This window comes from Plectrocnemia conspersa, unplaced genomic scaffold (assembly GCF_051122295.1).
Source record: "Plectrocnemia conspersa isolate PC_06_02 unplaced genomic scaffold, ASM5112229v1 ptg000002l, whole genome shotgun sequence".
NCBI lineage: Eukaryota > Metazoa > Arthropoda > Insecta > Trichoptera > Polycentropodidae > Plectrocnemia > Plectrocnemia conspersa.
The window spans coordinates 27465001-27492060 of NW_028277166.1; the positions used below are offsets into that span (position 1 = coordinate 27465001).

At 35.3% G+C, this 27060-nt stretch overlaps 4 protein-coding genes across 9 annotated transcripts in view; 2 read left to right on the plus strand and 2 right to left on the minus strand.

Moving 5' to 3' along the window:
• LOC148238237 (uncharacterized) overlaps positions 1–6205 on the minus strand; it is a 13002-nt gene extending 6797 nt beyond the window's left edge. The window contains exons 1-2 of one of the 4 annotated variants that reach the window (XM_088204326.1): positions 6179–6205; positions 153–646 (exon numbers count right to left, since the gene is read on the minus strand). In XM_088204326.1, the coding sequence (XP_088060452.1) occupies positions 153–575 (423 nt within the window). In that variant the 5' untranslated portion in view covers positions 576–646; positions 6179–6205. Of the gene's footprint in view, positions 1–152; positions 647–752; positions 847–6034 lie in introns of those variants that run through there. The other 3 variants (XM_088204346.1, XM_088204353.1, XM_088204337.1) reach the window with 3 other exon arrangements.
• Positions 6206–10995: 4790 nt separating this feature from the next.
• Positions 10996–15077, plus strand: NANS (N-acetylneuraminic acid synthase). Of its 2 annotated transcripts, none has more exons than XM_088204792.1 (5): positions 10996–11239; positions 13850–14065; positions 14130–14480; positions 14540–14690; positions 14760–15077. In XM_088204792.1, exons 1-5 carry the CDS (start codon positions 11132–11134, stop codon positions 14969–14971), a joined length of 1038 nt encoding a protein of 345 aa, XP_088060918.1. In that variant the 5' UTR covers positions 10996–11131; the 3' UTR covers positions 14972–15077. The 2 variants fall into 2 exon arrangements, with proteins under 2 accessions (XP_088060918.1, XP_088060926.1); XM_088204800.1 differs by lacking the exon at positions 10996–11239 and adding an exon at positions 13445–13690.
• Positions 15078–15343: 266 nt separating this feature from the next.
• Positions 15344–20114, minus strand: Taf3 (TBP-associated factor 3). The gene has a single exon (XM_088204779.1). It carries the CDS (start codon positions 19954–19956, stop codon positions 16699–16701), a length of 3258 nt encoding a protein of 1085 aa, XP_088060905.1. The 5' UTR covers positions 19957–20114; the 3' UTR covers positions 15344–16698.
• Positions 20115–21519: 1405 nt separating this feature from the next.
• On the plus strand, positions 21520–24471 carry LOC148238240 (uncharacterized). 2 transcript variants are annotated; one of them, XM_088181771.1, is made up of 2 exons: positions 21520–21841; positions 23350–24471. In XM_088181771.1, the coding sequence occupies exon 2, from the start codon at positions 23383–23385 to the stop codon at positions 23917–23919; it is 537 nt and encodes a 178-aa protein (XP_088037897.1). In that variant the 5' UTR covers positions 21520–21841; positions 23350–23382; the 3' UTR covers positions 23920–24471. The 2 variants fall into 2 exon arrangements, with proteins under 2 accessions (XP_088037897.1, XP_088037896.1); XM_088181770.1 differs by having other exon boundaries at positions 21520–21584.
• The last annotated feature ends 2589 nt before the right edge of the window (positions 24472–27060 follow it).

Genomic DNA, 27060 nt, shown 5'->3' on the forward strand with positions numbered 1-27060 from the left:
TACAAAATAGTCTGTTACAATCAATAATATAAATGCAATAAATGAAACCTTGATGGAAAAATAGTAATGATACAGCTGAAAAACTAGCGTGTAATTTACATATAGATAAATTTATCAACAATGCAAAAAAAGGTAAATATTAAAAGTTTTACCTTAAACAGTCCATGATGGTGTATCACTCCATCTTGATCTTCGAGCAAAGATAACAACGAATACTCGGTGTGCAGCAACATTTTTCCTTGTCTATCATCTTGCGTCTCGGGTTGGCCTTCGTCTCTCAAAGTCAAAATCTTGATCAGATAAAACTCGTCAGTTCCTTCCCTGCGTGCCAAGCATTGGACGATGCTTTTCACCGGACTCGGCCCCAACTTCGGTCCCAGCAAGTAAGGGCCAGCCCTTTTTATTATGTTCGACGGCACGGGCGTTCCTTCCAAAGGTATGGCGACATTCGGAGACTTTCCATGACTCTTCGAAGCACCGGGTCTCGGTACTTCGTGTGTCCGTTCGCTGCCTTCGAACATACCCTGATCTTGCCAACCCGACAGCTCGCCGTTCGGATCGCCGATTTTGTTCATCGTCAAGCGACGAATCGATCACAGCTTCATCACAAATTGTACATATTGGGATAGACGGATGCAGTCACAACCTGAAATGAAAATATTTTATTCAAAAACGAGCAAATTAATTAACGCACACGAATCCAGTTTAGCAACTTTTGCATCGTTAGACGCAAATTTGTTTAGATACACAACCTTCAAAATGCAACACTAATGCCATTAAAGAATAATAGACACAAAGAAACGCTAAAGGAAAACGCACGTTAAATATATAAGGAAAAATAATATCATGTCAACTTGACAAAACTAACAACTGTGATTAAATGATGCAAAAAATGTATGACTTACAACAAGACATCTGTTTTATTGCTGTTGATTAAACAGTTTTTGTGTGCATTAAAAAATGTCAATAAGATATTATGATACTACTTAAGGAAAGCTTGAAAATAAATAACAGCAACGAATTGGACTTGTACCTTACAATATGACAAATAATGTAATAAAACACTAAAAACACTATGAAAAAAGGAAGGAAAACTCGAAAAAAATTAAATGAATGAATTTCTGAAAAAAATTGCCTATCCTCAATATATACATATGTAATAACCTAATTGATACTGTATATAATAGTAATAACATATTACGTAAATTATTAAGCAACTTATTTTAATGATTTGTTCATTTAAAATTATTAGGTTTAATAATTAAATACTATAAAAATCAAACCCAATAAACCATAAATAAAATTATATTGATTTATATCACTTTACATATATTTATATATTTGTGATAAAAGTAGTGACGTGAACTATAAGTAGTACTGCAAACCATTAATATTTTTCTGATAGCGATAGGTTTTTTGAATCGAATTTATTTTTGCATTGTGCAATATTTTGTTTTATTAATATGAATATTATAAATATGTTAATGATAATCTCTTTCATACGTACTCGTAAACAGCTAAAACGTGTATATCCAGCAAGTAAAGAACACTTTAATTACAATTATGGAATCCAGATATGTCATTTACGTCTTAAATTTAATAACATAGTTAACACATTAGTGCCACTTATGTTTTTAGAATTCCTACATGCATACACTGCTAGCAAACCGCCGACTGGCGGAGAAAGGTAGTCGGCTCATTCAATCGTAAGTGGTAAAAGATAGAAAGTTTTTGTCAATACACTATTGATTGATTGTAGGATTTGGTATTAATATACAATAAAATTCAGCAGCCAATAGATTGCATCATTTGTTTTTATATTTTTATCTTATGTCAGGACCACCTGTGATTGTTGCGAAAAAATATAAAAAAATATTACCCATCGGCGTTATACAAACGATTGCGTAACTGAGTGGAGATCCATTAACGGTCAAAGTTATTGTATGTAAACCGAGACCACCCGAACAAAGCAGAAGAGTCGATTCATAATGCGAATAAATCCACATTCCATAGACGTTATATTACAACGTTGCTAAATTTCCTGATTATTTAATCATCATATGCAGATATTTTTTAGACAATAATAAATAGTCTCGTTCCACCCGAATCATCACATTGGCTAAATGATCGAGAACTGAAAATGATGTTGGACTTTCCTCAATTCTCAAGAGAATATAAAAGCAAGAATACGGCCACACTGGATCACTTCCATTACAAATATACTTCTTTTAGACACTTCAACTAGACACTGAACTTCTACTTCGCTTTCGACTTGGAACAAAGAGAGTTCATACAAATTAGCAAAAATTAGCACAAATTATATTCAGTCTATTTGAACAAGTTACAGATGAAAGCCGTACAAAATTCACTGCTTGAACCCCTTATTGCATAGTGCCATATACGTCACAAATTATTTTTTAAAATCAAAATTTTGCTACATAGTGAGATCTTTGGTAACATAATTGCGACTAGTTTGACGTCACGCATCGAAAACAGAAACTTCGTTTACCGTTGGTAGTCATTTGAAGTGTCAGTTGGTAATGTCACGTTGTTACGTGTTAGAACACAGATTTATCGTTGATTGTGTACTACACACGTTTTAAAAAATCATATCGAAAAACGTTGAATATTGGTAAGTAAATTTGAGAATATACTGATTAATTTTACAATCGTTACCATATCATAAATGAAGGTTTTTTTAAGACCAAATATGGCACTACATGCATTGAGTGCTATAAATACGTATTGACATATATGATACTACGTGCATTATTCTTTATTTTTAAGTAAAATTAATCCAAACAAGTTTTATCGACACAAATACTTTTTTAACATACACAATATTAGCGAAGACGAGTTTGTCAGATGATGCTCAATTTAGTATTTTTCGTAAAACAATAAAATATCTGTTCCTCGCATCATAATAAATTAAACGTTGGAATCAGAATCAGAACTAGAATTACAAGAAAACACAATAAGTAAAAAAAGGACAAAGGAAAGAATTCAAACAAATAAGAAAATGATAGCATTGTTAGGATCAGAAACACTACAAACAGAAATATCATGTGCGTCTGATTTATTAAAATATGTATTTACTACCGACGATGATTCAACATATGTGGAAAAAGAATTAATGGATACTGCACAGGGGTTTATTAGAAAGAATAACGAATTTAAGACAATTCCGTGTTCCTACTCCAATTCCTAATTCTGTATTAGTTTATAATATATTGATGGGTGGAGTTCATCTATTAGATTCTATGCTAGGGTATTATTAAATACAAGTTAAAAGTGGTATAATAAAATATTATTTCATACGTATAACTGATTTAACACGTGTAAATAGATGGATTTTAAGGAGAAAAACTCACACAGATAACGTGCCACTCTTGGATATTAAACTATTGGTTGCAGAATCGTTGACAAGAAAAAGAGCATTAATTTTAACTCCAGCGACTTATGGACGTCCAAGAAACAGTACAATGAAGAAACGAAAGAAGTTAAATATTCCTTTGAAAAAAGTTGTATGAGATGGGGAAAATTGTTTATAAGATGTATTAAGGGAATCTTTGCATAAACAAAGATAGAAATTGTTTTATTGATTTCCACAAATTAATTTTATTTAATTCGTATTTTTTTGTTCCTAATGCATAAGGTCGGTTTCACACGTGCCAGATGGATTTGCCCGGCACCGGGTCGGCGGCGTGTAGAGGGGTAGTGTTGTATGGGGAACGTCGGGCCGGCGCCGGATGGATTCGTCCGGCGCGTCTGAAATGGTAGGTACTAGCCCATACAACACCATCCCTACTACACGGCGCTAGTGAATCCATCCGGCACGTGTGAAACCGGCCTAAGAGTGCCACATATGGCTCGATAAATATTATAGTTACTAATGCATGCAGTGTCATATATGGCCTAATATATTTTTGTCAATAATTGTAAACAATAGCGAAATATTTTTTTTATTATTTTTCCTCAATATTTCCTAACATGTTACATAACATATTTTCTTCACAGCAAAAAAAATCCTTGCGGTAGGTAAGGTGTTAAACAAAATTTCTGCTTTATAGTTAAGATTTTGAGTTGAGGTCTTAATAAAATATAAATGCAAGAAAATTAATTTTCATTGAATCTCTTGCATTTCCACAGAGAAAGTTCTCAAGTTTTTAACAGAAACAACAGTGTGTGTAATTTTAAAAGATATATGTATGTGGGATATATCGTTTTCGAGGGCACGGAACTATTGTACTTTTAATCAGATTTACATCTTGGCTAAATGGATGCTATTTGAAAAATTACAAAATTCATAAATGTTTTAACAAAAAAAATACTTTACTCATTTTTTGACACATTCACACAAAAGCATTTACCGGGTTCTATTAATATCAGAAACCAAAAGCACTATAGGTATTCGAGGACAATTTAAATGAGAAATATATTTGTTTGTGCATTATTATTTGATAGATTAGAAGCAAGCATCGGTCAGAACAGTGAACACCTTATGAATAACTCTTTGCAACGAATCCTTTTTCGAAGAAAAAATCCTATAATTTATCTTACATAAATGCACAAACAATTCGTTTTATGGAACAAAATATTTATTTTAATGCGCATATTTCTGAAAATAATTTCCTGTTAAATAGCACCCTATATACAATACATAGAAAAAGATGTTAAAATAGTTTTACAAAATTAATAAGTTCTTTATATTTTATAGAGTTGAAATATTTCATTAACTATATTTCTGAAAAGCAAATTTTGGTCAGTGAAAAATTTTTTTTGTGGAAGCTTGAACGAATGTGGGAGAAGGCTCATTTAGAGCCAATCGCATTATTGTTAGCTTCACCTCTGATGCATATTTTTAGTGAAATGTACAACACTTATTCTATACAAAGCCGTGAGTATGTCGAAGCCTATGAAAAAGTTTTATGTTGTGATAATTATTAGCTCTCAAAAGTATACTTGGCTATTGTGCAATACTTGGGTGTTATGAAATATCGATATCACTCATGCAAAATTGTAGCTTTTCAAATAGTGTTTGTTACTAAATGTTAGTATTTTAACAAAAGTGATAATATGAATTTCTAAATAGTGATTCAAAACAGCTGGGTAAAAGTTAATTATGTAATGTTTTTATACAAAAATCACATCATTATTATAGTTGTAATGCTTTAACTTTATAGAAGGTAATATACATTTTTTTCTGTTAATTAATAAATTTATATATGTACCATGATAGTATTACAAGACATTTCCATTGATGGTGCAATATATGTTTCAGAATTTATAAATATAAATTATTTATTTTAGAAATGTCTAATAAAATATCTCGATCGCACTTAAACTGTTTAACACCCCATGAATAACTTTCAATTTAGTTGTATGTAGGATGTTGCGAGTCCGACCAAGAAAGTTGTCCCTAAAACACTGATAATGACTGTATTATTATGCTGATCATACGTCAACATAAAACTGATCATGAGATTGAAATACAGATCATATTATAAATATAAATACTGACCAATGAACTTTAATCGACCATCTGTCAAAATAATTCTTACCGTTTAATACAAATCCTGACCAAATTCTATCCATTTAAAACTTTGTCACAGTTATTTAGAGAAAAGGTAGTTTTCAAAATGAATATTTTAGTTACATTTCTATATATTGTGCAATCGTTACACATTGATAAAATACACGAATAACAATTTTAACATACGTCATTCAATAAAAAACATTACATATCTGATAAAAAATATTGTATTGTATATAATACAATTTGAGGTTATGTTTATCGATTGACAGTTCGACATTGATTAAGATACTGCGATGGAAATAGATGGCTTAAGAGCCGAATGCGAAGAGGAAAGGTCGATTTTAACTCTCAAAGCAAATCATCTGCTCAATTAGGCCACATGATAAAAATCGATACGTCATTGGTCGTGTGACGTTCACGTGTGTGGCATATAGCGTTAATATTTCGCGGAATCGATGCAAATTTGACACACATTAAGTTCCGCGAACGCTTTCTAACCGTGACAACTTTGAGAACCGCATGGAAAAAAGACTGACGCTGGAGCGTCGGGAAACCGAGGCGTTGGAGGATGATAAAGCATTTCATTTGAAGCTACGTACGGATCGACGGAATGTCGAAAAAGATACAGATCAAAACACAAACCGTCCGCGACGAGCGCCAACCTGCACTGTGCGCTAATGGTAATGACATACGGACTCCATTTTAACCCTGCAGTGGCCTACCGCGATTTTTTATTGGCCATGACTTTTTCATTTTTTTCAAAACAAAATCACACCTCGATATCGATATGATGTTTTCACTGTTAAGGTGACTCTATAGTATACTCCTCTATAGTCCTTTTGTTCTTTTTGTCCTCCTTAAACAAAAATGTAAACAAAGATATTTTTAAAATAAATAAACCACAAAAATAATGACCCTCTTGTTCAACACTGGTTTTAGGATAAAATAAGTGCCTATGAAATCGAAGCTAACTGAAAATTACAATTATTTGAGAAACTGCTTCTTGAGTACCTCAAACCAATACGTTATATGCTAATTCTGCCTCACCAGTCTGGTTTCTGAAAATACTACTCTACCATATAGCAAGTTCATCACATCCCAAGTCTTATTAATAAAACATTTGAAAAAAATATTTACTCAGCAATATTCGTGGATTAATGCTCGAATTAATACTGTAAATCAGACAGCTGTCAATAATCACGCGTGTTCAAAGTGGCAAATATTAGTTTGCATCGACACAATTGCAATTTTTCTACAAAAATAACAATTCTGAACGAACTGTGTATTGAAATTTATGGAAAGATTATGGTAAATTTCATTGTCCTACTGAGCGAACAATTTGCAGCGTAGGGAAAAAAATGAAAATACTAAATGTGTTGGAGATAAGGTAAGACTTGTGCGTCATCGTAGCACCTGTTCAGCACGGAATATTCCTGCTGTAAATGAAAATGTGGACGAAGACCCGGAATTGTCGATTAGTCAGCGTTCGTAATTTTTGGCTGGACTTGCACCTACACCCGTTTAATATTCAGATAGTACAAAAAATGAAGCCCTACAACCATGAATAGCAAAAAAAATTACGAAGATTGAATCTTAAAGCAGCAGGAAGTAAATGCTGATTTTTCAAAAAAAAAAAAAAATCTCCGATGAGACACATTTCCACCTCTCTGGATATGTTGATAACCAAAATTGACGCACATAGAGCGTGGAAAATTGTCATGTGACACACGAGAGACAATTACATGTCCAAGAAGTGACTGTTTGTTGCGCATTATGGTCAGGTGGCGTCACTGGGCCTTACAGTCGATGGTGATGTTAATCGATTATTTTTGACATGAAATCAAATATATTGATGTTGAAGACACGTGGTTCTATCAAGACGGCGCACCTTGTCACATATCGGGTGCAACGTTGGATGTTTTGCGTAAAAAGTTCCCATGTCGCATTATTTCACGTTTTGTTGACGTTATCTGGCCGGCAATATCATGCGATTTAACGCTGTTGGATTTTTTTGGGGGACAAGCCCAAAACATTGGCGTATCAAATTTAATGAGACTAAATCATGTCACATTAATTTCTTAAAAATAAAAGAATCCATCCTTTAACGATAAGCAAAGTACCTTGGCATTACCTTAGATGCAAAGATACGACGAAGCGAACGCTAATTACTAAATTACCGCTTCAAAAAATTGCACTGGTTTTGCATAAGACACTCCAAATTATTAATATAATATATTTTTCGGTATGCTTCTCTGGTCTGGTTATCAAATATTGCAACCGACGGTGTGCAACTTTTATGCTGGGATATGATTACCTCGAATCGCGTCGGCTTAGAAAAGCATTTTTTTAAATTGTTGGTGAAGAATTTTCACAATTTGGATATTCTGGAAAAACTTCGTTTTACTATGCCTCCAAACTACCAGCGCTTGCGTTTCCGAGTATTATTTGAAGTACAGCATGTAAGAACAAAAGCATTAGACAACTTCAAAATAAGCAAAGCTATTTAATTTTTCAACCATCCGTCGGATAGTAATGATTTCTTCTCATCCAGGTACTCAAAGCTAGTGAATGTAGTATGTACTAGCCGTTATCGTATATACTTTAATCTAATTGACCTGTAACTATTTCTTTATGAATTTTATTCATATATATTATTTTTTGTGTGCAATGCGTATTTCCGTAAACTGTAATGCTTTGCAAATGTATTTAAATAAATATTGTTTTCTCTAAATTGAATTATTGTAATAAGCGATTACAATGAATTAATGCAGATATGACTTCATTTAACGAATTTCAGATTAAATTAGAATCTCGTGAATTTATTTATATTTCCTTATTGGCGATTTCGCCAACGATATGAAGAGCGCAGACTTTCACAAGTATTATACATTGCGTACTTATAAAATGTATGCGATGAAATAAAGTCCTATAATGGATGGTGGATATATTTAGTAGCTGTGAAACTGAAAAAATGTATTGTAGACCCGCAGAGAAATTTAACAATACAAGAAAAATCGAACAAATTAAAGGATTAGTGCAGAAATTTCTCTCCTAGAATTTTCATAATTTATTTTAAGTTCTTATCTGATGGAATTTAGTTCCAGCAGAATAGACCGTTAATTGTTTAAAACCCGAAACCAGGTAGATATTTAGTTTAGTAAAAACCGTCGATTCAGTTCAAGCAATATCTAGATAAATCATCTCAAATATTTTGTACTATTTCTAATTGAATATTTAGTGACTTATTTCTTAAAATTTTAATAAATTCTCGACTCTTTTTTTTTTAAGAGGAATGCACATGATTGTGTGAAACTTCATGTAATAGATATGTATAGTTTATATCACGGTTGCTGATTTGATCCTCTATATGTAAATTTATTTAGGGAAAAATCTTAATTTCTTCTCATTTTGAGGACAAATTATTTTTTTGGTTGCAAATGCTATAATTTCGTATTGATCAATAGAGAAGGCTATATTCTAAAATTATATTCAATAAAGGGTTAACCTGGAACTACTCGTAGCATGACTAAAACAGCTTCTGAGAAAAATAAGCCAAATACGCTACAATATTTTATTTGAAGATAATTTCTTTATTATTTCGCTGAGCTAACATACCAGAATTATAAAGATGTTATTTTTCACGACTTTTTGTCTGAAATAGGAATGTAAAATTTAAAAATTTGCTTATACATATCACGACTAATAATACAATTTTCCTTATTACACGAATATATTATAATTCTATATAAAGATTCAGATTTTGGTTAATTAAATAGTACAAAATTAAACACCATGCTTCAAGACAATAAATGTTTCGTTTAAAATTAATAAAAAATAATAATAATCTAAAAGATTCCTCAATTTTGTATTATGTGGTATTAAAATTATTACTAAAACATTGTTGCTATAGATGATAACGCAAAATTATATCAACCGCAAAATCAAATGTGACATATGCTATACATATAAAAATTTCGTACCGGAAATTTTGGTAGATTATATTTCATAACAATAACATAGTTGAATCCAATTAGCGTGTTGTAAAAAATAATATAAGAGATAAATTTACATTAAAGTTATTGCAAAAAAAAAATTTAAAGTATGACTGCCATAAGTCGCTTAACAAAGGTTAAAGCAATAAAGATAACATTTAAGTTAAACATTAAACCAATTTGGAGATAAATGAAGACTACTATTTTGCTGTAAATATATAAGCAAATATATTACATTAGGCTATATATTATATTACGTAAAAATTAATGAATGAAATTAAAATGCTATTTTTCTTTTTCCCGCGGGTAAGCTGAGCCGTTAAAATAGTAATGTAAAATGACAGTTTTGAGTAGAAAGTTGATTGTTAAATAATTAGCAGTAAATATTGAAAGACCTGGCTTCGAATCCCATATAGATCCATGGTTTTTTTTTTAATTTCTATCGTATCTGGAAGATCGGATTTAGTATTTATTAAATAATTATAATTGTGATTGATTATCACAAATTGGATTTTCCAAGATTTTTCTAATCTCACGGATGAATATCGTAATAAATTATTCAAAATACAGTCGTGCATAGTGACATATTGTCTGTAAGCTGTAATAATAAGTTATAAATAATAAAAGAGGTGTCACTGATTTGAGACTGGTGTCTAACTACTTACTTAGTTGCTGTAGTTACTGATTTCGTTTATCTCGTTGCAAAGCACTCGGCTAACGACTGTCATATTACTTTTGACGCGGATTTTTGACTTCTGAGAAGTGATAATTAATATTGACTAAAATTGGTTATAATAGCTATCATATTAAAGCATTGTGTAGTAACGAAATGCAGACAAACTATGAACCAATGTGCGAAATATGACGTCCATCGTCCGCCTATTTCCCGAAAGTTGAGTTGACTTTGTTTGTATTATGACATTTTAATGGCAGTATGTATCATAAACGTTTTAGAGTAGCATATAATTTCATTATCGCCTATCAGTTAAATCATGCTTTTGCTAGTAGAAATATTTATCTACTGGTGAAAATGTATTTGGACTTCACTCTGAAAAATACGCATGTATTGTAAATAAATAATGATAAGTATGTTTAATGATTAGTATATTAAGTTGAAATCATACAATTTTAGCACCTGCCAGATAAATTAGCCAGTCAGTGGTCGTTTTTTTTTATATTTCGATTTCAATGTGGGCAGATGCCTCAATCTGTCCCTCCTAATAACTTCATGCAATCAGGCTCTTATTAATGTTATATTTTATACATTTAGTGTCAGTGAAGCCACAGATAAGGAAAGATTCAGATCATCTTGCATTCGAATCTGAAAAATCTGAAAAACAATATATGTACATACTTGAAATAAAGTTTTAAAATATAGAAAGTAATTATTATAAAAATATTTAGTATTATGCTTAGTTAATTATTTAAAAAAGAATATAATTTCAAGTCATTATAGTAGTCAGTCGCCGCAGGGTTAAAGTGCGAAGGCAATGTAAAGAATTTAGAGGGCGCGCTGATAGGCCAGGCAGTGGGCTGCAATACCGACCGGCCGCCCACATTCTCAGGGCGCAGCTACTTTCGTTTTCGTTTCGTCGTCTACGAAATGTCGAGACCCTGGGGCCGCGACAAGCCCTGCTTCGTGGTAGCCGAGATCGGCCAGAACCACCAGGGCGACCTTCGAACCGCCAAGACCCTCATCCGGGAAGCCAAGGTCGGGTTGAGCGAGCGAACGTCGGATTGAACGCGCGTACGACGTCGCAGCGCGCGCATTTCAATTTCACCCTTTTAATTTTAAATATTTTATTCAATTTACTGACCATTGACCTTAGTGTTTCCTCATTATTACTCATTATCGTTGCTCAACGTCCTAAAATATTTCTTAGAATACAGAATATTATTTCATAAATGGCGCTTTTTCCTCAACGTCTTCACCGTATCGTATATTGCAAAACATATTTTTTTTCTTTATTCACCTGTATTAGCATTTTTTACCATAAATTATTTTCAATTTAAACACCAAATTGCTTAAAACAAATATTTTACTAAATTGCTTAAAACTATACTAAGATAATACTCTACATTACCTAATAAAACTAGCAAAGTATACAAATACGTCTTATAGCAAATGCTCCTTGGTCAGTTTCACTTCAGACTTATGGGCTGAAAATATCAGAATATGGTTCACTACCAAATCTAACTTTAATTCAAGAAAAAAATCAAGACGCATTTGTTTAAAAGAAAATTTGGACTCTTTAGCTGCAAATATAGCTAACTGTAAATAAAGTTCAATTGAAGCCCACTTTGTTGAGTAGCGCAACATTTTCGTGTGTTTTGTAAATTAACTGCCATTGTTATAGGCAAATGATGTCTAATATCTTGTTTAAAAAATCATAAAATCAATGGGAAACTATAAATTTCAGTTTAGATTTTAGAGAAATTATGTTATTTCATCTTCGATACATCTAAATTAAGGCTTTTAACCAATTAAATAATTTGGATACTATAATTTGTTTTCAAGTTTATAAGTAGCGGAAAGTCCTCTTTAGCAAATGTACGTTGTTGCAAACGACAGCAAAATTTTGATCTAATTGTCGAAGATCAATTTTAAAATGCTTCTGCTAATTGTTCTGTATACTTTTATTAATTTATCAACTCTTAATTACCCCTGAAATATTTACTTTTACACTATTTGTGGTAATTTCGCTCAGTTATTTTTTTTAAACATTAAAACTGATATTTATGACCAGTTTTAATAATATATGTTTTAAACACTGTTCACCTATTGATGTCCAAAAGATTTCTGTTCTACACTATACAATTACTAATAGTAAATGAGTTTCAGTAATGATAACTAGACCAGTTCAAAGGGCTTAGTCCTCCTTACAAGTTGTCAACGTTGAGGAGTTTGCTGCCTCGATGTTGACGTGTTGCTGGAGCCTCATTATATGTTTAGCAATAAAACGTTTTATAGCACTGACGACATCTTCGTATGTCTATCGTGAATATACCACGAGGCATTTACAATGTTTCTTAATACTTTATTTTGAATTATTTTAATCATTTTAACGTGGCACTGTTTAGCACATTCCAAGTTGAATGTCATAGACCCAAACTGGTTTCAGTATTTTATTGTATATTGATAGTTTGGAGTTTCTTCCCATAAGCCAATATAACTTTCAAGTTCTTCTTTTTTATGTTTCTTCCACTGCAGTTTGGTGTTCAGGGTCATACCAAGGTATTTAGCTGTATTTACAAATGGGATAGTGCTGCCGTTTATGAAAATCTACAATTGATTAGTTATATTTTTATTATTTAAGTTGATATGTACCAATTTTAATTCATTCAACTTTATTTTCCATTTTTTGCTTCAATTAGTGATTCTATCAGCGGCTCGTTGAAGTTTTTCAGTAGCATTCGCTATTTTTTTCAATCTCATGTCAGGATTGCTGTATCATCCGCGAATGTTGCAATTGTGTCATTCTTTATTTGTGGCAAATCATAAGTATACAACAAATAAAGTATCGGCCATAGGACACTCCCCTGTGGGACTCCGACTTTTATTTCTTTTAATTCAGAATATTCGTTATTTTGTTTAATTCTGAATAATGTACGATTCAAGTAATTCTACATATTGCTTTGGTTTTGAATTAAGCCTCTGTGCCATACTTTATCAAAAGCTTGAGCAACATTTAAGAAAATAGCTCAACAAATATATTTTTTTCTAGTACTTTTTCTATTAAATCAGTGATGCGATGCACTGATCGATTGTAGAATGTGAATTTCAGAACCCAATCTGATTATCAGGAATCGCTTTTATCTTCTCTATCATTCTTTTCAACAGGAGTTTTTCGAACATTTTAGATATTATCTGTACAATTTTACTTCGTTTAATGGTTTTCCTGGCTTTTATTTTCCATGCACTAGGCACAAGTTTTAATCTAAACACTGGGTTAATTTAATATGTTAGTTTATTTACTGCCCTTTTTGGAAGCTTTTTCATAATTTAAACAGTTATTAAGTCAAATCCGAGTGCTTTATTTGAATAAATATTAGATATTATTTCTAGAGCTACTTTTGTCGGTGTTACATATTTTATTTCTTCATTTTCTATTTCGCTTCCTGTATTTAAATTTCACTGGATTTGAGGACTTCCAACAAGATGGTTAGTAAAAGCATTGGCTTTTTGATTATTATCTCTCGCTCAATCTCCATTTATCGTTTTGATTTACAATAGTTGTATATTAATCATTGCCACAAAAACTGATTATATAAAGCTTTCTCTAAAACAGTAAAAAATATTTAATACATTCTTACTTTACAGAAAAGTGGCGCCGATTGCGTGAAATTCCAGAAGACATGCATTCCTGAAAAATTCAACATAGGAGCACTTAACAGAATATACGATACCGAAAACTCATGGGGGCATACTTACGGCGAACACAAACGGCATCTCGAATTCAATGACGAAGATTTTACGGAACTACAACGATTCTCCCTCGAAAACGATATCCTTTTCACAGCGTCGGCTATGGACGAGGTGTTTAGAGCAGATTTTTCGGATTCGAGCAACTACAATTTTAATCTCACCTTATCTTTTTAAGGTGTCCGTCGACAATCTAGTAGATATGTCGGTTCCGTTTTTAAAAATAGGATCCGGCGATTCTAACAACGTTCCCATGATCGAATATGCAGCTTCGAAATGCATTCCGTTAGTGATATCGACGGGGATGATCGATAAATCGGAAGTAATTCACATTTACAACACCGTAAAAAAGTATCACAACGAATTCTGCTTGATGCATTGCGTATCATCTTATCCGACTCCGTACGAAGATTGCAATTTGAACGTATTGAAAGATTATCGAGAATCTTTTCCCGACGCGTGCATCGGATATTCTGGACACGAATTAGGAATTTCTGTATCGATCGCCGCCGTAGCGTTGGGGGCTAAGGTACGCTTAGATATTATTTTGTAGTTTTGAATCAAGTTTGACGTCGACTGCATTTTTAGATGATCGAAAGGCACGTGACGTTGGACAAGCAGCAGAAGGGTTCGGATCATAAATGCTCATTGTTACCGACGGAACTGGGCGATCTGATCGAACAAACACGTATCGTAGAGACTGCTTTAGGAAGTTGTATAAAAACAGTCGCTCCATCAGGTATTCGACAAATCGTAGTGATTTTTTAATTATTAAATAACTGATATCGTATCTGTTTTTGAATCATAGAAATGAAATGTATGGAAAAGCTACAGAAGAGTTTAACGGCAAGCGGGGACGTGAGCGAAGGAACTAAATTGGAGGCGGAGCACGTAAAGATCAAAGTTACGGAGCCGAAAGGTATCGACGCAAAATTTTACAGACATTACATAGGAAGAACGTTAAAAAACAACATAACACACGATCAACCATTTTTTGAAACAGATTTTATTAATCGATAAATTAATTTGTAATGTACAATTTATACAATCGAGCCGTTTACGGCCCCTTCGACAGACGAGCGGCGACTCTGTTTAAAATTTGACAAATAAAAATTATAATCCCTCATCTGGTATATAATTATAAATATAAACATTAAAAAAGACTGTACACTGCGACTCGTACATAAGGCAACTTTTTCGATTAGTCCCGACGGTTTCGTTTCACGAGACGGACGGCCGAAATCGGATTTAAGTTTCGAACGAGCTTTAAATCCGTTTAAGTAAAAAAAGAATCATTCCTTTCAGTCTATTTTTTCGTATAAAAATATCACACGCGAAATCCGATCTCGACCGATAGCCGAGACTAATATAAAAGAATAACAGCGTTCGTTAAAAAATTATAACAACTTTTAATGCAGAAATCATAAAAAAATAATTTCAATACAAAAATATTTACAAGGCGATTCGTTCAACCGAATCTCGGCTATAAAAACGTTCACAATCATGATAAAGGTTTAATCTATAATCTTAATTATATTCATAAACAAAGATCAACATATAAAATAACTAAAATGTACGTATATATATTTAATATATGAGATAGCTCTCACGCTTTCTTATAAATCAATCATCGTTACATATATACATATATATGTTGTTTTTTCATTTTTAACGGATTATTCAACACGTTACTTAGCTTTTTGAGATGTGAGGGCTTGCGTATTGCACATTTTCTTACTGGCATCTCTCTTGCCAACATTTCGACAGCTGATAAAAAATTTTTGCTACAATATGTAGATGACATATTTGTAATATGGTCATATGGATTTGATAAATTAAATATTTCTCTGAATCTTTCAAATAATCAACATATAAAAATTTAATATAATATGGAAATTGAACAAAACACATATCTATCACTTTTATACTTATTGATAGGAAAAAACATACAAATTGCTATTCAAACGCTAATTCTCACCATCATCCTTCACAACTAAACTGTATAGCAGCGTTCCATTATCATAGAGCAGACAAACAAGGAATTTTAAAATGTCAAAAAAGCATTATAATTAAATGGTATTTTACATTTACCATGTATGGTAAATGTAAAATAGCATATGTATATGCCGATATTGGAAAAGATGGGGCGAGAGTGTGTTAGAACAAGTTTTAAATCTTTACTAAAATATGAACCATTCTAGCGAATGGAAGAGACAAAATTTATAACAAATCAGAGAGTATACCAAATTTTCTGTGGTAACTGTGACAGAATTTACATTGGTCAAACAACCATAGGATTTCACATAGAAAAATATAATATAGAAACGCGATAAAATGCTTTAATGAAAAATTAACTTTAACAAACTATGCTTTTGATGAAAATTATCATATCAATATTGATACAATAAAAAGCGAATTGTAAAAAATTATAGAGAAGCAATTAAAATTGAATGATGCGAGTAAAAAAAGGCGCAATACGCAAGCCCTCACATTGCAAAAAGTAATGTGTTCAATAAATCGGTTATAAATTTAAACATTAATATATACATCACACATGCATACACACAAATATACATATATATATATATATACATATATACATGAGATATTATACTAGTGCATTAGGTTCGTTCAACATTTTTGTCTTAAAAATATAACGATGGAATATTTATTTTTAGTTTTCACCATCGGAGCGAAAAACCCGCACAATTTACTGTTATTTCATAAAAGTTCATCGTCGAAAACGATCAACGAATCTCTTTTAACTTTTCCGCTTTTGGTTTCCGACCTCTCTTCTTGCCCGTCTGTCCCGCTGCCATGGCGGTCGCCATGGCCGTTCTTTTCGCGATGCAACTCGTGCAGTACCAATCCTCGGAGTCGTCGGGCGCTACGTTGATCCCCACGCACACCCAATGATACCAGCCGTCGCATCCGTCGCAACCTATCATCGGCGTGCCGTTGTCGGGCATGGCGCAAGCGGGACAGATCCACACCTTGTTCCCTTGAGGATCTTTGTAGAAGTGAGCGCCGATCGGAACGTTAGGTACTTTCTCGGGAGCCTCTTTCGTCAGCGCCTCGTCTCCGCCCAAGTCGATTATGGAGTCGTCGTAGTCGCTGCTGTTTCTTTTGGGTATCGGTTTGAAGAATATTCGCTTGAACTTTGTCAGAGGTTTCGCTCTGGCCGGCGACGATCCGCTCGACTGGCCGGGCGGCGAGCCGTTTAATCCGCTCTCGGGGTCTATCTCGGTCTTGATAACGGGGTGTTTGCTCGACGACTTGGATTTTGGAGGGCGAGTGACCAACGCTGATATTCTGGCCAACTCCGGAGAGGGAATCTCCTCGAAGAGCGGCGGTTTGATCTCGGGTTCGACCGCCACAATTACGGGACTCGGAGCGATCTCTTCTTTTTTTATTACGGGTTTGATGTTCAACTTTTTAGTCGCGTCGGGCGAAGGAGGCAGCATGGGAGACGACGATCCCAATTTCAACGTCAACTTGGGAACGACGCCCTCGGCGGCGGAAGCGAGCGCTTTTTCCTTTTCTTTCCTCTTCTCTTTTTTCTCTTTCTTTAACTTATCCTTCAACTCCTGCTTCTCGAGCTTTTCCTTTTTCTTCTCGGATTTGAGCGACTTGTCCTTTTTGTCTTTCTTTTTCTTGATTTTCTGTTCTTTGTCTTTCTTTTCCTTTTTATGCAGTTTGTCCTTCTTTTTCTCAGATTTATCTTTGACTTTCTCCTTTGGAACGAACGACACGGGAGGTTCTTCCGCCAAGATCGGTTCTCTCTTCGGTTCTATCTTCGCTCTCTCGACGGGCGAGTTTAGCTTTATAGTGACGTCGGGCTTTATAAGAGGCATCGGGATCACGGGGTTCGCTTTGGGCTGAGGGTTCAGCTGGCTCAGAACGGTGGATGCGAAAGTACTGTTCGTCGGCAGCCTGCTAATTTTTGTTTTCTCCTTTTCTTTGATCACGAGAGCGGGAGAGATCGTCGGTCGCTTCTGCTTTGTCCTCTCTTGGTCTTCTTCGATGGGGATCACTTCTAGACTGGGCCTCCGCAGGAACTGAGGCAGATTCGGAGGTTGAGGCATGCGCGGCGGTTGTCCGAAGCCGTGGTTGACCGCCGCGCGAGGGTTCACCACGGCGGGGGGGACGAGCCCCGGGGCGGAGGACAGCAGGTTGGGGTTTATCATGTTGGGAACTCCCCCTCTCATGGAGAACGGATTGGGAAGCATGCTGTCGGCGGTCTGCGGGAGCAGGCCCCTCAGCGCCGAAGAGTTCTCCACGAAGTTAGAGAACAAATTTCCGCCGGGGATCAGACCCGGACCACCGCCGAAGCCCGGAATCAGACCTGGACCCATAGGGAAGAAGGGGAACATGGGCGGCATCGCGTTGACCGGTTCGCGGCTCTCCGGGTGCAGCATCTTCTGGAAGTCCTGCTGCTTCTTGACGAGCATGTCCATGACTCGATCCTGTTTTAACTTTCTTTCCTTCCGTTTCTTCTTCAGTCTCTCTTTTTTCTCTTCGGCGGCAGTGGACGGCGTCGGCTCGATCGAGACGGCTCCGGTGAGGATCTTCTCGGACACGACGCTGAGTCTCGGCCGGGACAAGTCTTTAGGGTAGTCGTCGGGCGGCTCTTGCTTGATCTTGGTCTTGGTTATGTCGAACGGCTCTTCGACGACGGCCTTCTTGGAGGACAGGTCGACCGCGCAGTTGGAGCCGTTGGAAGGCTTCGGTTTGGGGTCGAAGAGCCGCAGCGGCTCGACCGGCTTCTCCATCTTGATCGCTCCGTTGTCGTTGACGATTCGATCGTACGCCGAATCGTGCGGTTTATCGTCCTTCGCTTTGGTCGATATCTTTTTGAATATGTTAAGCTTGGATCTGTCCGGCTGGGAGGTGAGCTTTTCGGGGTCGGGCTTCTCGACTTTGATCTTGATGGGTAACCGATCGACGAACTCGGGTTCGCGGTTGGGGGGGAGGGGAAGTTGCACCGGAGGCTCCGTCACGGGGACGACGAACTCCGGAGGGTCGTCGATTATCTCCTTTTTGATCTTGATGGGCAGGACGGGCGATTCGGAAGAGGCGGGAACGGAGGCGGAGGCGGAGAGCAGCGGGATCTTCTTCATCTGATGCACGTCGATGGCGTGGTTCTTGAAGAGGTCTACGGGCATCGGTTTGGGCTTGGGCGGAAGCGCGGCCGGCCGGTCGGGGCGCTTGGCGGGCCTCTCTCTCTTCTTGGGCTTCTCTACTTTGCCGTTGAGCGCTTTGCTCTTTTTGGCTTTCTTGTCGGAGCGCTCCTTGTCGACGACGGGCGGCCGGAACGGCGGAGGCTCGCCCGGCCGGACGCGCTCCGGCGGGGCGTCCGGCATCACGACGGGGGTGCGCGCTTCGGGCAGCTTGCCCTCGCGCGCCGGAGACAGGAAACCGGAGACGGTCATCATGACCGAGCTGAGCTCCCTCGCGTGACAGTCCTCGCCCTCGAGCCGCGTCTTGGGGCGCTTGGCGATCGGCGACGAGGGAGCCGCCGGCCGCTTGAACACGTCGGTTTTGTCGTCGTCGTTGGAGATTTCGACCGTCTTAGCCACCGGCGGAGACCTTTCGGGGGACCGCTCGGGGCGCATCGGCGGTAGGTGGTCGTGGACGTGGCGCGGCCTGGTGAGCACCTCGGCGGCGCCCGGCCTCAGGAAGTGCAGCTTGGGCTCGCGGCGCAGCGGGAAAGGCGGCGCCGCGCGACGGTGGAGCAGCGGCGGCACGCACTCGCAATACTCGCGCAGCTCGCACAGCCGCACGTCAGAGTCCTTGAAGGCCAGACCCAGGTCGTCGAGGTTGGGCTCCGTGCGGCTATAGTGCTCGGCGTAGCGGTGCGCCTTCGTGGCCAACGTCAACATATACTTCTCCAGGCAGTGCACCAGCACGTCGAGCGGCGTGGACGCGATGCCGTGCCACCCGATCAGCTGGCACACCTGCGCCACGGTGCGCCGCAGCACCTCCCGCGAGTATTCCTCCGACATCCCGGCGGCGCGCTGTCAAAACGCACCGTCACGCGCCCGGCGGGGCCGCCATCGCCGTCGGTGGATGTCAACGGACTGGCGCCGCCAACTTGACCGCGATAATAGCGGCGAGTCTAAACGCGACAAATCTCGACCAGCCATAATTCTCTCCAACAACACAAAAATGCATTTAGTTAAATAGAAAAAAAAAAACTCTCTAATCTATCCTAAAAATATTTTTTTAAATTGCCATTTTAATATAATTTATCTGGCAAGTGCTACTAAAATACTTTTACATACATATAAATTTAAATACTCTTCAGTAAGATCATATTTTCATTAGAAAATGCTAAATATAATTTAACTAATAGGCGCTAGTGAAATTATATGCTGCTCTTAAATGTCAATGAAACTCAATTTTCTGTTCAAATTCAAACCTAACCTACACGAATTAATCAAATCTAACTTGACCTAATGAAAGTTTTAAAACTAATTATAATTTTAGAAGCTGTTTTAGAGGTATTTCCTTTTCTATTGAGTTTGGTCAGAAAAATGCATGTCATTTAATGAAATACTTGAAAAAGTTGAATTGGCGTCCCTAATTCTAAACCAAATATTTTCGGGTTATCTCCCAAATAAAATCTAAGAAAAACAGTCAACAGTAACATATTTTGAAAAAAATTTTTCAAAATATGTTATTTCAGTGAAATCATATCGAAATACATTTTCACCGGTAATGTGTATTTTTTAATGAAATTGTACTTTTACTAGTGAAAATATAACTTCAAATACATGTTCACCAGTAGATATATATTTATTTTTACTAGCGAAAATATAATTTAACTGATAAGCACTAGTGCTGCTCTAAAATGTTTATGAAACTCAATTTACCAGTTGGCGTCCATTTGTTGCTCAAACCCAAACCTAACTTAATTATAGTTTTCATTAAGTCAAGTCCAAAATACAAACTATACCTACTCATCTCTCAGGGAAAAATAATCTGAAGAATTGCTCCATAGTTTGTCTGCATTTCAGTATTACACTGTGTTTTAAAAAATATGATGACTTCTGATACGAGATAATTGGTTAAAGTGTATTCAAATCGAATTTTAGTCAATAAAAGAGCGTCAAAACAATTATCATTTCTCATAATTGAAAAATTTACGTCAAAAGTAATAAAATCTCGCTCGAATATCTAGCGTTTATATATAACGTATTTTTATAGCAATATTTCGACTCGCAATAAGTGAGATTCGAATGAAGAAAACGACATGATTTTATTGTCAAAATTCAGTTTAGATATACTTCGTTCGATTCTCACTTATTGTAAGTCGTAACATTGTTATAAAAAATGTTAATATGAACGCTAGATTTCCAAGCATTTCCATTGCGACAATTAAAATTGTTTCTTCTTAAATATTATTATTTTATTAAAAATAATATATAATGCTAAAATAAAAAGTATTTTTAATATTGAAACGATTTCTAGTAGGTATATACGATCCGAGATACGTTATCAACCGATTCGTTGCGTTGTCTCACCTGAAAAAGAGCGGGCCGCGATAAGAGCGTTTAGGGCCTCGCGGTGTTGCGGTCGGCGACCCTTCGGCGATCGTCGTTTGTTTTGGCTTTCGGCGCTCCTTTGACAGGTGCATACGCCCTTTTTAATTTCTTACGATATTAGCGAATCAATATCGACCCTGCGCTTTGTTGTTTCTTCGCCGTGACGACGACTCTTCTCGTCGAATTAATCCGAATTTTACTTTGACACCACCGCGAGCATCGACAATAGGTCAATACTGTTGTTAGATTCGATATAACTGTGCTTGTGAATTAACCTTGAGACGATAAACACTTATTTGGAACGAATCTAATGCAATTGAGCAAAGATAAACATTGAGGAGTTGTACGTATGATATACATATAATACAATGTATTCATAAGGCGACCAGACGTCATCAAAAATTTCCTAAAATACCCTTTTTAAAGCAATTTCTGCTACTGAAAAAAATCGAAATTATTGTCATTCTATCGATGGAAAGTTTGAGGTTGGTTACTAATTTTTTTACAAATCATTTTAAAACACGATTTTTGATAGTAGACACATGGTTTGCAATGCAGTGCTCGTTCCTTTTTGTCCTCAAAATTTCCTTGAATAATCTTGTACAAGTTGGTCGCTGCTTTCTCGTTTTCCTATTTATTTCTTCCTAATATAACTATAGGATTCGAATCTGGAGAAAAAAGTATTTGAGAATATATCATACATATGTACGTTCATTTTTGTTTTCATATTAGATGTACAAAATAAATAATAATGGATAATTATTTTATACATAGCCAAAATTTGGAGGAAATATATTCAAAATATAATACAAAAATATCACAAACAATATCTATTGCAGTTTATTTATTTTAAAAAAATAATATTTTAAAATGTATATTATTTTTTATGGAGCATTGTAATTTATTGTTATCCACTGTTTACGCGTACTGATAGCACAACTCCAAGTGCTAAATGAAATTTGCGACCGATTTTTTAACTTGAAAGGGACTACATTTTGAAGAAAAAACGAACTAACATTATATGAATGTATTTATATTATTCAGTATTTCTGATCTCCATTATAATTTAAAGGGTACTTGAATATTAGTTATTTTATGCATTGTGCATTATAATTTTTGACAAAAAATTTACATTTTTTATCTAATTCAAAACGGTTAACCGGGTCAAAAATTTACCGTTTAATCGGTTTCGGTTTTAACCGGTTTGTCAGCCCAAACATCCTCACTAACAACCCCTAAAGGGTACCTGCCCTTATGTAGATATTCAAAGTCAAAATTCCTGGAATGAAATTTTTAGAACCACATTTGACACTTAATTGAATGGCACCCTGCCCATTGCATTACAGATGTTTGTAACTGCTATTGTTGCATTATGACTCATAAAGTATAATATAGCTTAACTGAGATTATTTTAAATCCACTGCCATTGTTGATTTAGTAAAATATCCCATTACTTAATAGCATCATTGATACGACTGTTGTTAACAAACACTGAAAGAATAGTGAACATATCGTTAATTTATAAAAAGTTGTACATTTTTGCAAATGTAAGTATAAAAACGCAATGACTAATAGGATAACCTGATATATTAAAAATTAAATCCAGTAGATTATATAGAAAAAAATACACAAAAGCAGGCGAAGTTTAGAAGAAAAAAAATAACCAGTATAAATATTTAAACAATCTATAAGTGCTACATAATTCTTATTTATCGTATAGTATGTTATATGCATAAGCAAATATAGTGAAAATATACATAAAATGATGTTTTAAAAATAATTTACTACTTTGCCTCTTTCTACAACTAATTAATATTTTTCACTTATAAAAGTTTCTATGTATCTTTTCAGCTGTAGAAAAGGTGTAAATCGACAACTTTTCCAATGAAGATGGATAAGAATATCGATAGTAAGGGGGGAGATTCGCCTCCCAGTTACGAAGGCGTCGATAATCCGAGGAATGACACTGAAGAAGATCTAGATGATATACTAGACATGTTCGTCAATCGTATATCCAACGACTTATTGACCAACGGACTACCTGATATCATACAAAGCGCCCCTCCTACTCTAATCCAGTTGCTTCAGCAAGGTGCCCCGATGCCCAACGGACGTATCTCGGATGTCGACGGAATAGACCCATCTTCGCCGCTCGGCAGGTCTCTACAGATCAAATTCTCCGAATTAGAGGAGATATCTCGTCGATTGAAGACGCGGCTCAACCAGGTCGTCTGCGACGGAGAGATATTGTTGAGTCCCGACGCCGAAGCTACCGTTAACGATACAGATCTAGAGTGGGATTTGAACACGGATTCTCACGCCGAAGACGTTTCCCCGCAAGAGTTTTCGCAGCTCGTTAGGATGGCCGGCGCGTCTAACGGAGTCGAAAGCTCCGAAAAGTCCGACGATATATCTAAATAGTAGAATATTTTATTATTAATATTTTTATAATAAACGGTCATATGAGTTTTGTTCTTTCGACTGGAACTTAAGTGCAATAATCGGTAATTTATTATTTTTTTAACACACGATGTACTTATTGAATGAATTTATTATATGTGATTATTCCAATCGAGCTCTATAGAAAATGGATAGACTCCTGTTAGTTTTAAGCGTAATTTGTATCGTAAAAACCCAATCGAGCGATGTATATTCGAAGACGTTAAGGACGAGAACAGGGTTGAAGATTATAGATTTAATTTGTGTTAGAAATGCGAGTATAAACTTTTACTGTGAATTTATTTCGTCTTTTTTTAACCGTACGGTCTCGTACAATTATGGGGAATCGTCCCGTGCGTTGCACCGAACCATATCGACAGGGCGAACCCTAAACTATTATAAGTTAGAGAAGATAGCGACTCGGAGTAGCTCTTGTTTCTGAATTGTTCGTAGACGTCGATTTGTTACGTTTCTCGTGAGTGAAATGAATATTTAAATGTATGTATTAAAACAATAAAAGTATAATACAGGTGATTATTTTCTTTTATTTCGGTGCAAAAATCATTTTATAAATTTCACACAAAAGTGATGCAATAATGTAAAAGTTGTCTTGAATGTAAATAGTGATTTATATAGTTTTTCAGGTGCTTATTACTAAAAAAATGAAAAAAATCATACAGATTCTTCTCAAATCATATTTCTAATTTTGACATTTAGTAGAATGTAATGTACAACGAAACGGTTTTTATGTACGATACATACATATTTATAGTGTATTAAATAATTATTTTAGGTTTGTTGACATTTAAAAAGAGTACAAATTATAATCAAAAACATTGCCCCAAAACTAATTGAAATTAGCACAATTACAACAATAAAACTAGTGAAAACCGGTTCACTAACCTGTTGGCGCCTGTCTGTTTCCCCATCCCCCATACATTTCCCTTTCCATTTAGTGTCTCTCCAGTCCCTTCGTCCACCTACAGTGTGTATTTAGACTCTGTACGGTACATGTTTCAGTGCTCCGAGCTCTGTGAAACTACTTTTTATCTACACAGTGTCACTTAAGAGTGCGTGTGCTTGTTTTTTTAAACGACAACTTTCCGAAGAATTGTTAACTCACCCCATTGTTTTTGCTATATTCGTGGCAATTATATTGTAGAAAAACTAACAAAGAAACATTTCAAATTTTGTGGATAAGGTGTACTTTTCTTATTTTGCCATGAAGTTGGGAATCAGGGCGAGCCTAGGGCCTCCCATAAAGTTTGTTCGATTCGCGTGGAAGAACTGAAGCAGTGGTTTCATAGTAAAAAGCAATATTTTCACTTTGGTATACCAATGGCTTGGAGGGACCAAAAAAATCATAGTGATATCTTACTTTTGCTATAGTAATATGCAAAATCTGAGAAACAAAAAGAATATTTCTTATTCTAACATTCCATTAGTAATACGGCCTGACTTGGAATATCGGTTCCTTCTCCTCCAGATACACTAAAAAATATTTTTGCAAAGATGTTCCCGGACTCATGGTAGCTTTCAACATTGAATACAAACTTGACGATTAGAGGCCTTTTATTGATTCATCAAAAATAAGTATGAAAGCAATACTCTTACGCAACGATAATAAATATGCATCTTTGCTTGTGAGACATTGTTCATTTGAAAGAATGCTACGAAAATCTTGAGTTGGGTCTTAGCACACCTTTATATCCAGATCATAAATAGACAAGTTGTGACGACTTAAAAGTAATATCGATGATACTCGGTCAGCAGAATGGTTACACTAAATTCCCATGTTTTCTGTGAGAATGGGACAGTCGCGCCAGAGAGCAGCATTATATCATGAAAGTATGGCCAATTAGAAATACATTACAGTCTGGAATCAAAAACATTGAGAAAGAATATCTTATTGATCCGAAAAAAGTTCTGCTTCCGCCAATTCACATTAAGGTGGACCTGATGAAACAATTTGTCAAAGCCTTGCAAAAAAATAATGTTTTAAGTATCAGAAGACTGAAAGATAAAAATTTCGAAACAAAAATGAAAAAGTAAGAAAAAGGTGTGGAAAGCATTTAAACTTGTAACCAGTTTTCTTGGAAATAAGAGTCAAACTCTAATTTATTGTTAAAGATATTTTTTATTTCTATCAACGCAGATAATATGTAATTTAATACATAAAAGGGGTCAAACAAAAAATAATAATCATAAAATATTAAAATTATATGATACGAACCGGACCAACTCCTCGTAGCTGACATTGAACAGATCAATATCCAATGCCAGCGAATTAAGGAGAGATAGGCGAGTCTATAATTTTAAATTCTACGAGAATGCTACGAACTAAGGTGTCATACAGGACGTGAATAACTGAAGGATCGTCAAAGGGAAAGGCGTTTCTCATAATATGGTTATATTTTGCATCTTGTAATATACTTAGATCCATCTACATAAAATGTCATAAATTATGTACTTAATCTGTAATACATTTAAGTAAATACACATTACTTTAAGATATTATTAGCAATAGTTACTATAAGATATTATTAGCAATTGTGCTAATGGTACTAAAATGGATGTATAAACTCAATTGAATAATGGTTAAGAGAGGGGGGAGGGGAAGACTCCATATCACCCCCTTTAATTTGTCTACGAGTCCAACCATAAAAATGGTAACATCCTATTTTTACATATCACAGGAAAATATAATTAATATATTTTCAATATACAGGTAAAAAATATTACTAAGAGAATAATATTCATTAGCAATAACTGATGCAAAATTGAGAAAAAATCTATAATTTAATAAATATATATTTATACAAATATAAGTATTACAACACATTAAAATTTTAATTCAAAATAAATAAGAGATCTATTTTATCGCGAAGTGTAAAGTTTTTATAAATATATTTTAAAATAAAGTGTTTTTGTTGAGAATTGAGATCGATGCAAAGCAAAATTTTAGATGTTTTGTTATTAAACTGCTATTTAAAAAAAATGAAATGTAATTGATCACAGTGCGTGAAAAATTGAAACGATTTATTAATTATTAATTTTGGAAGAATATGGCAAGGGTTAATCAATTTCTAAAATTATTATTACCAAATATTTTAAATTATTTTT

Coding starts and splice junctions, on each gene's coding strand:
- LOC148238240 (XM_088181771.1), top strand. CDS start 23,383: ATGAAGATGGATAAGAATATCGATAGTAAGGGGGGAGATTCGCCTCCC.
- Taf3 (XM_088204779.1), bottom strand. CDS start 19,956: ATGTCGGAGGAATACTCGCGGGAGGTGCTGCGGCGCACCGTGGCGCAG.
- NANS (XM_088204792.1), top strand. CDS start 11,132: ATGTCGAGACCCTGGGGCCGCGACAAGCCCTGCTTCGTGGTAGCCGAG. Junction 11,240..13,849: donor CCCTCATCCGGGAAGCCAAG/GTCGGGTTGAGC, acceptor CTTACTTTACAG/AAAAGTGGCGCCGATTGCGT. Junction 14,066..14,129: donor CAGCGTCGGCTATGGACGAG/GTGTTTAGAGCA, acceptor TATCTTTTTAAG/GTGTCCGTCGACAATCTAGT.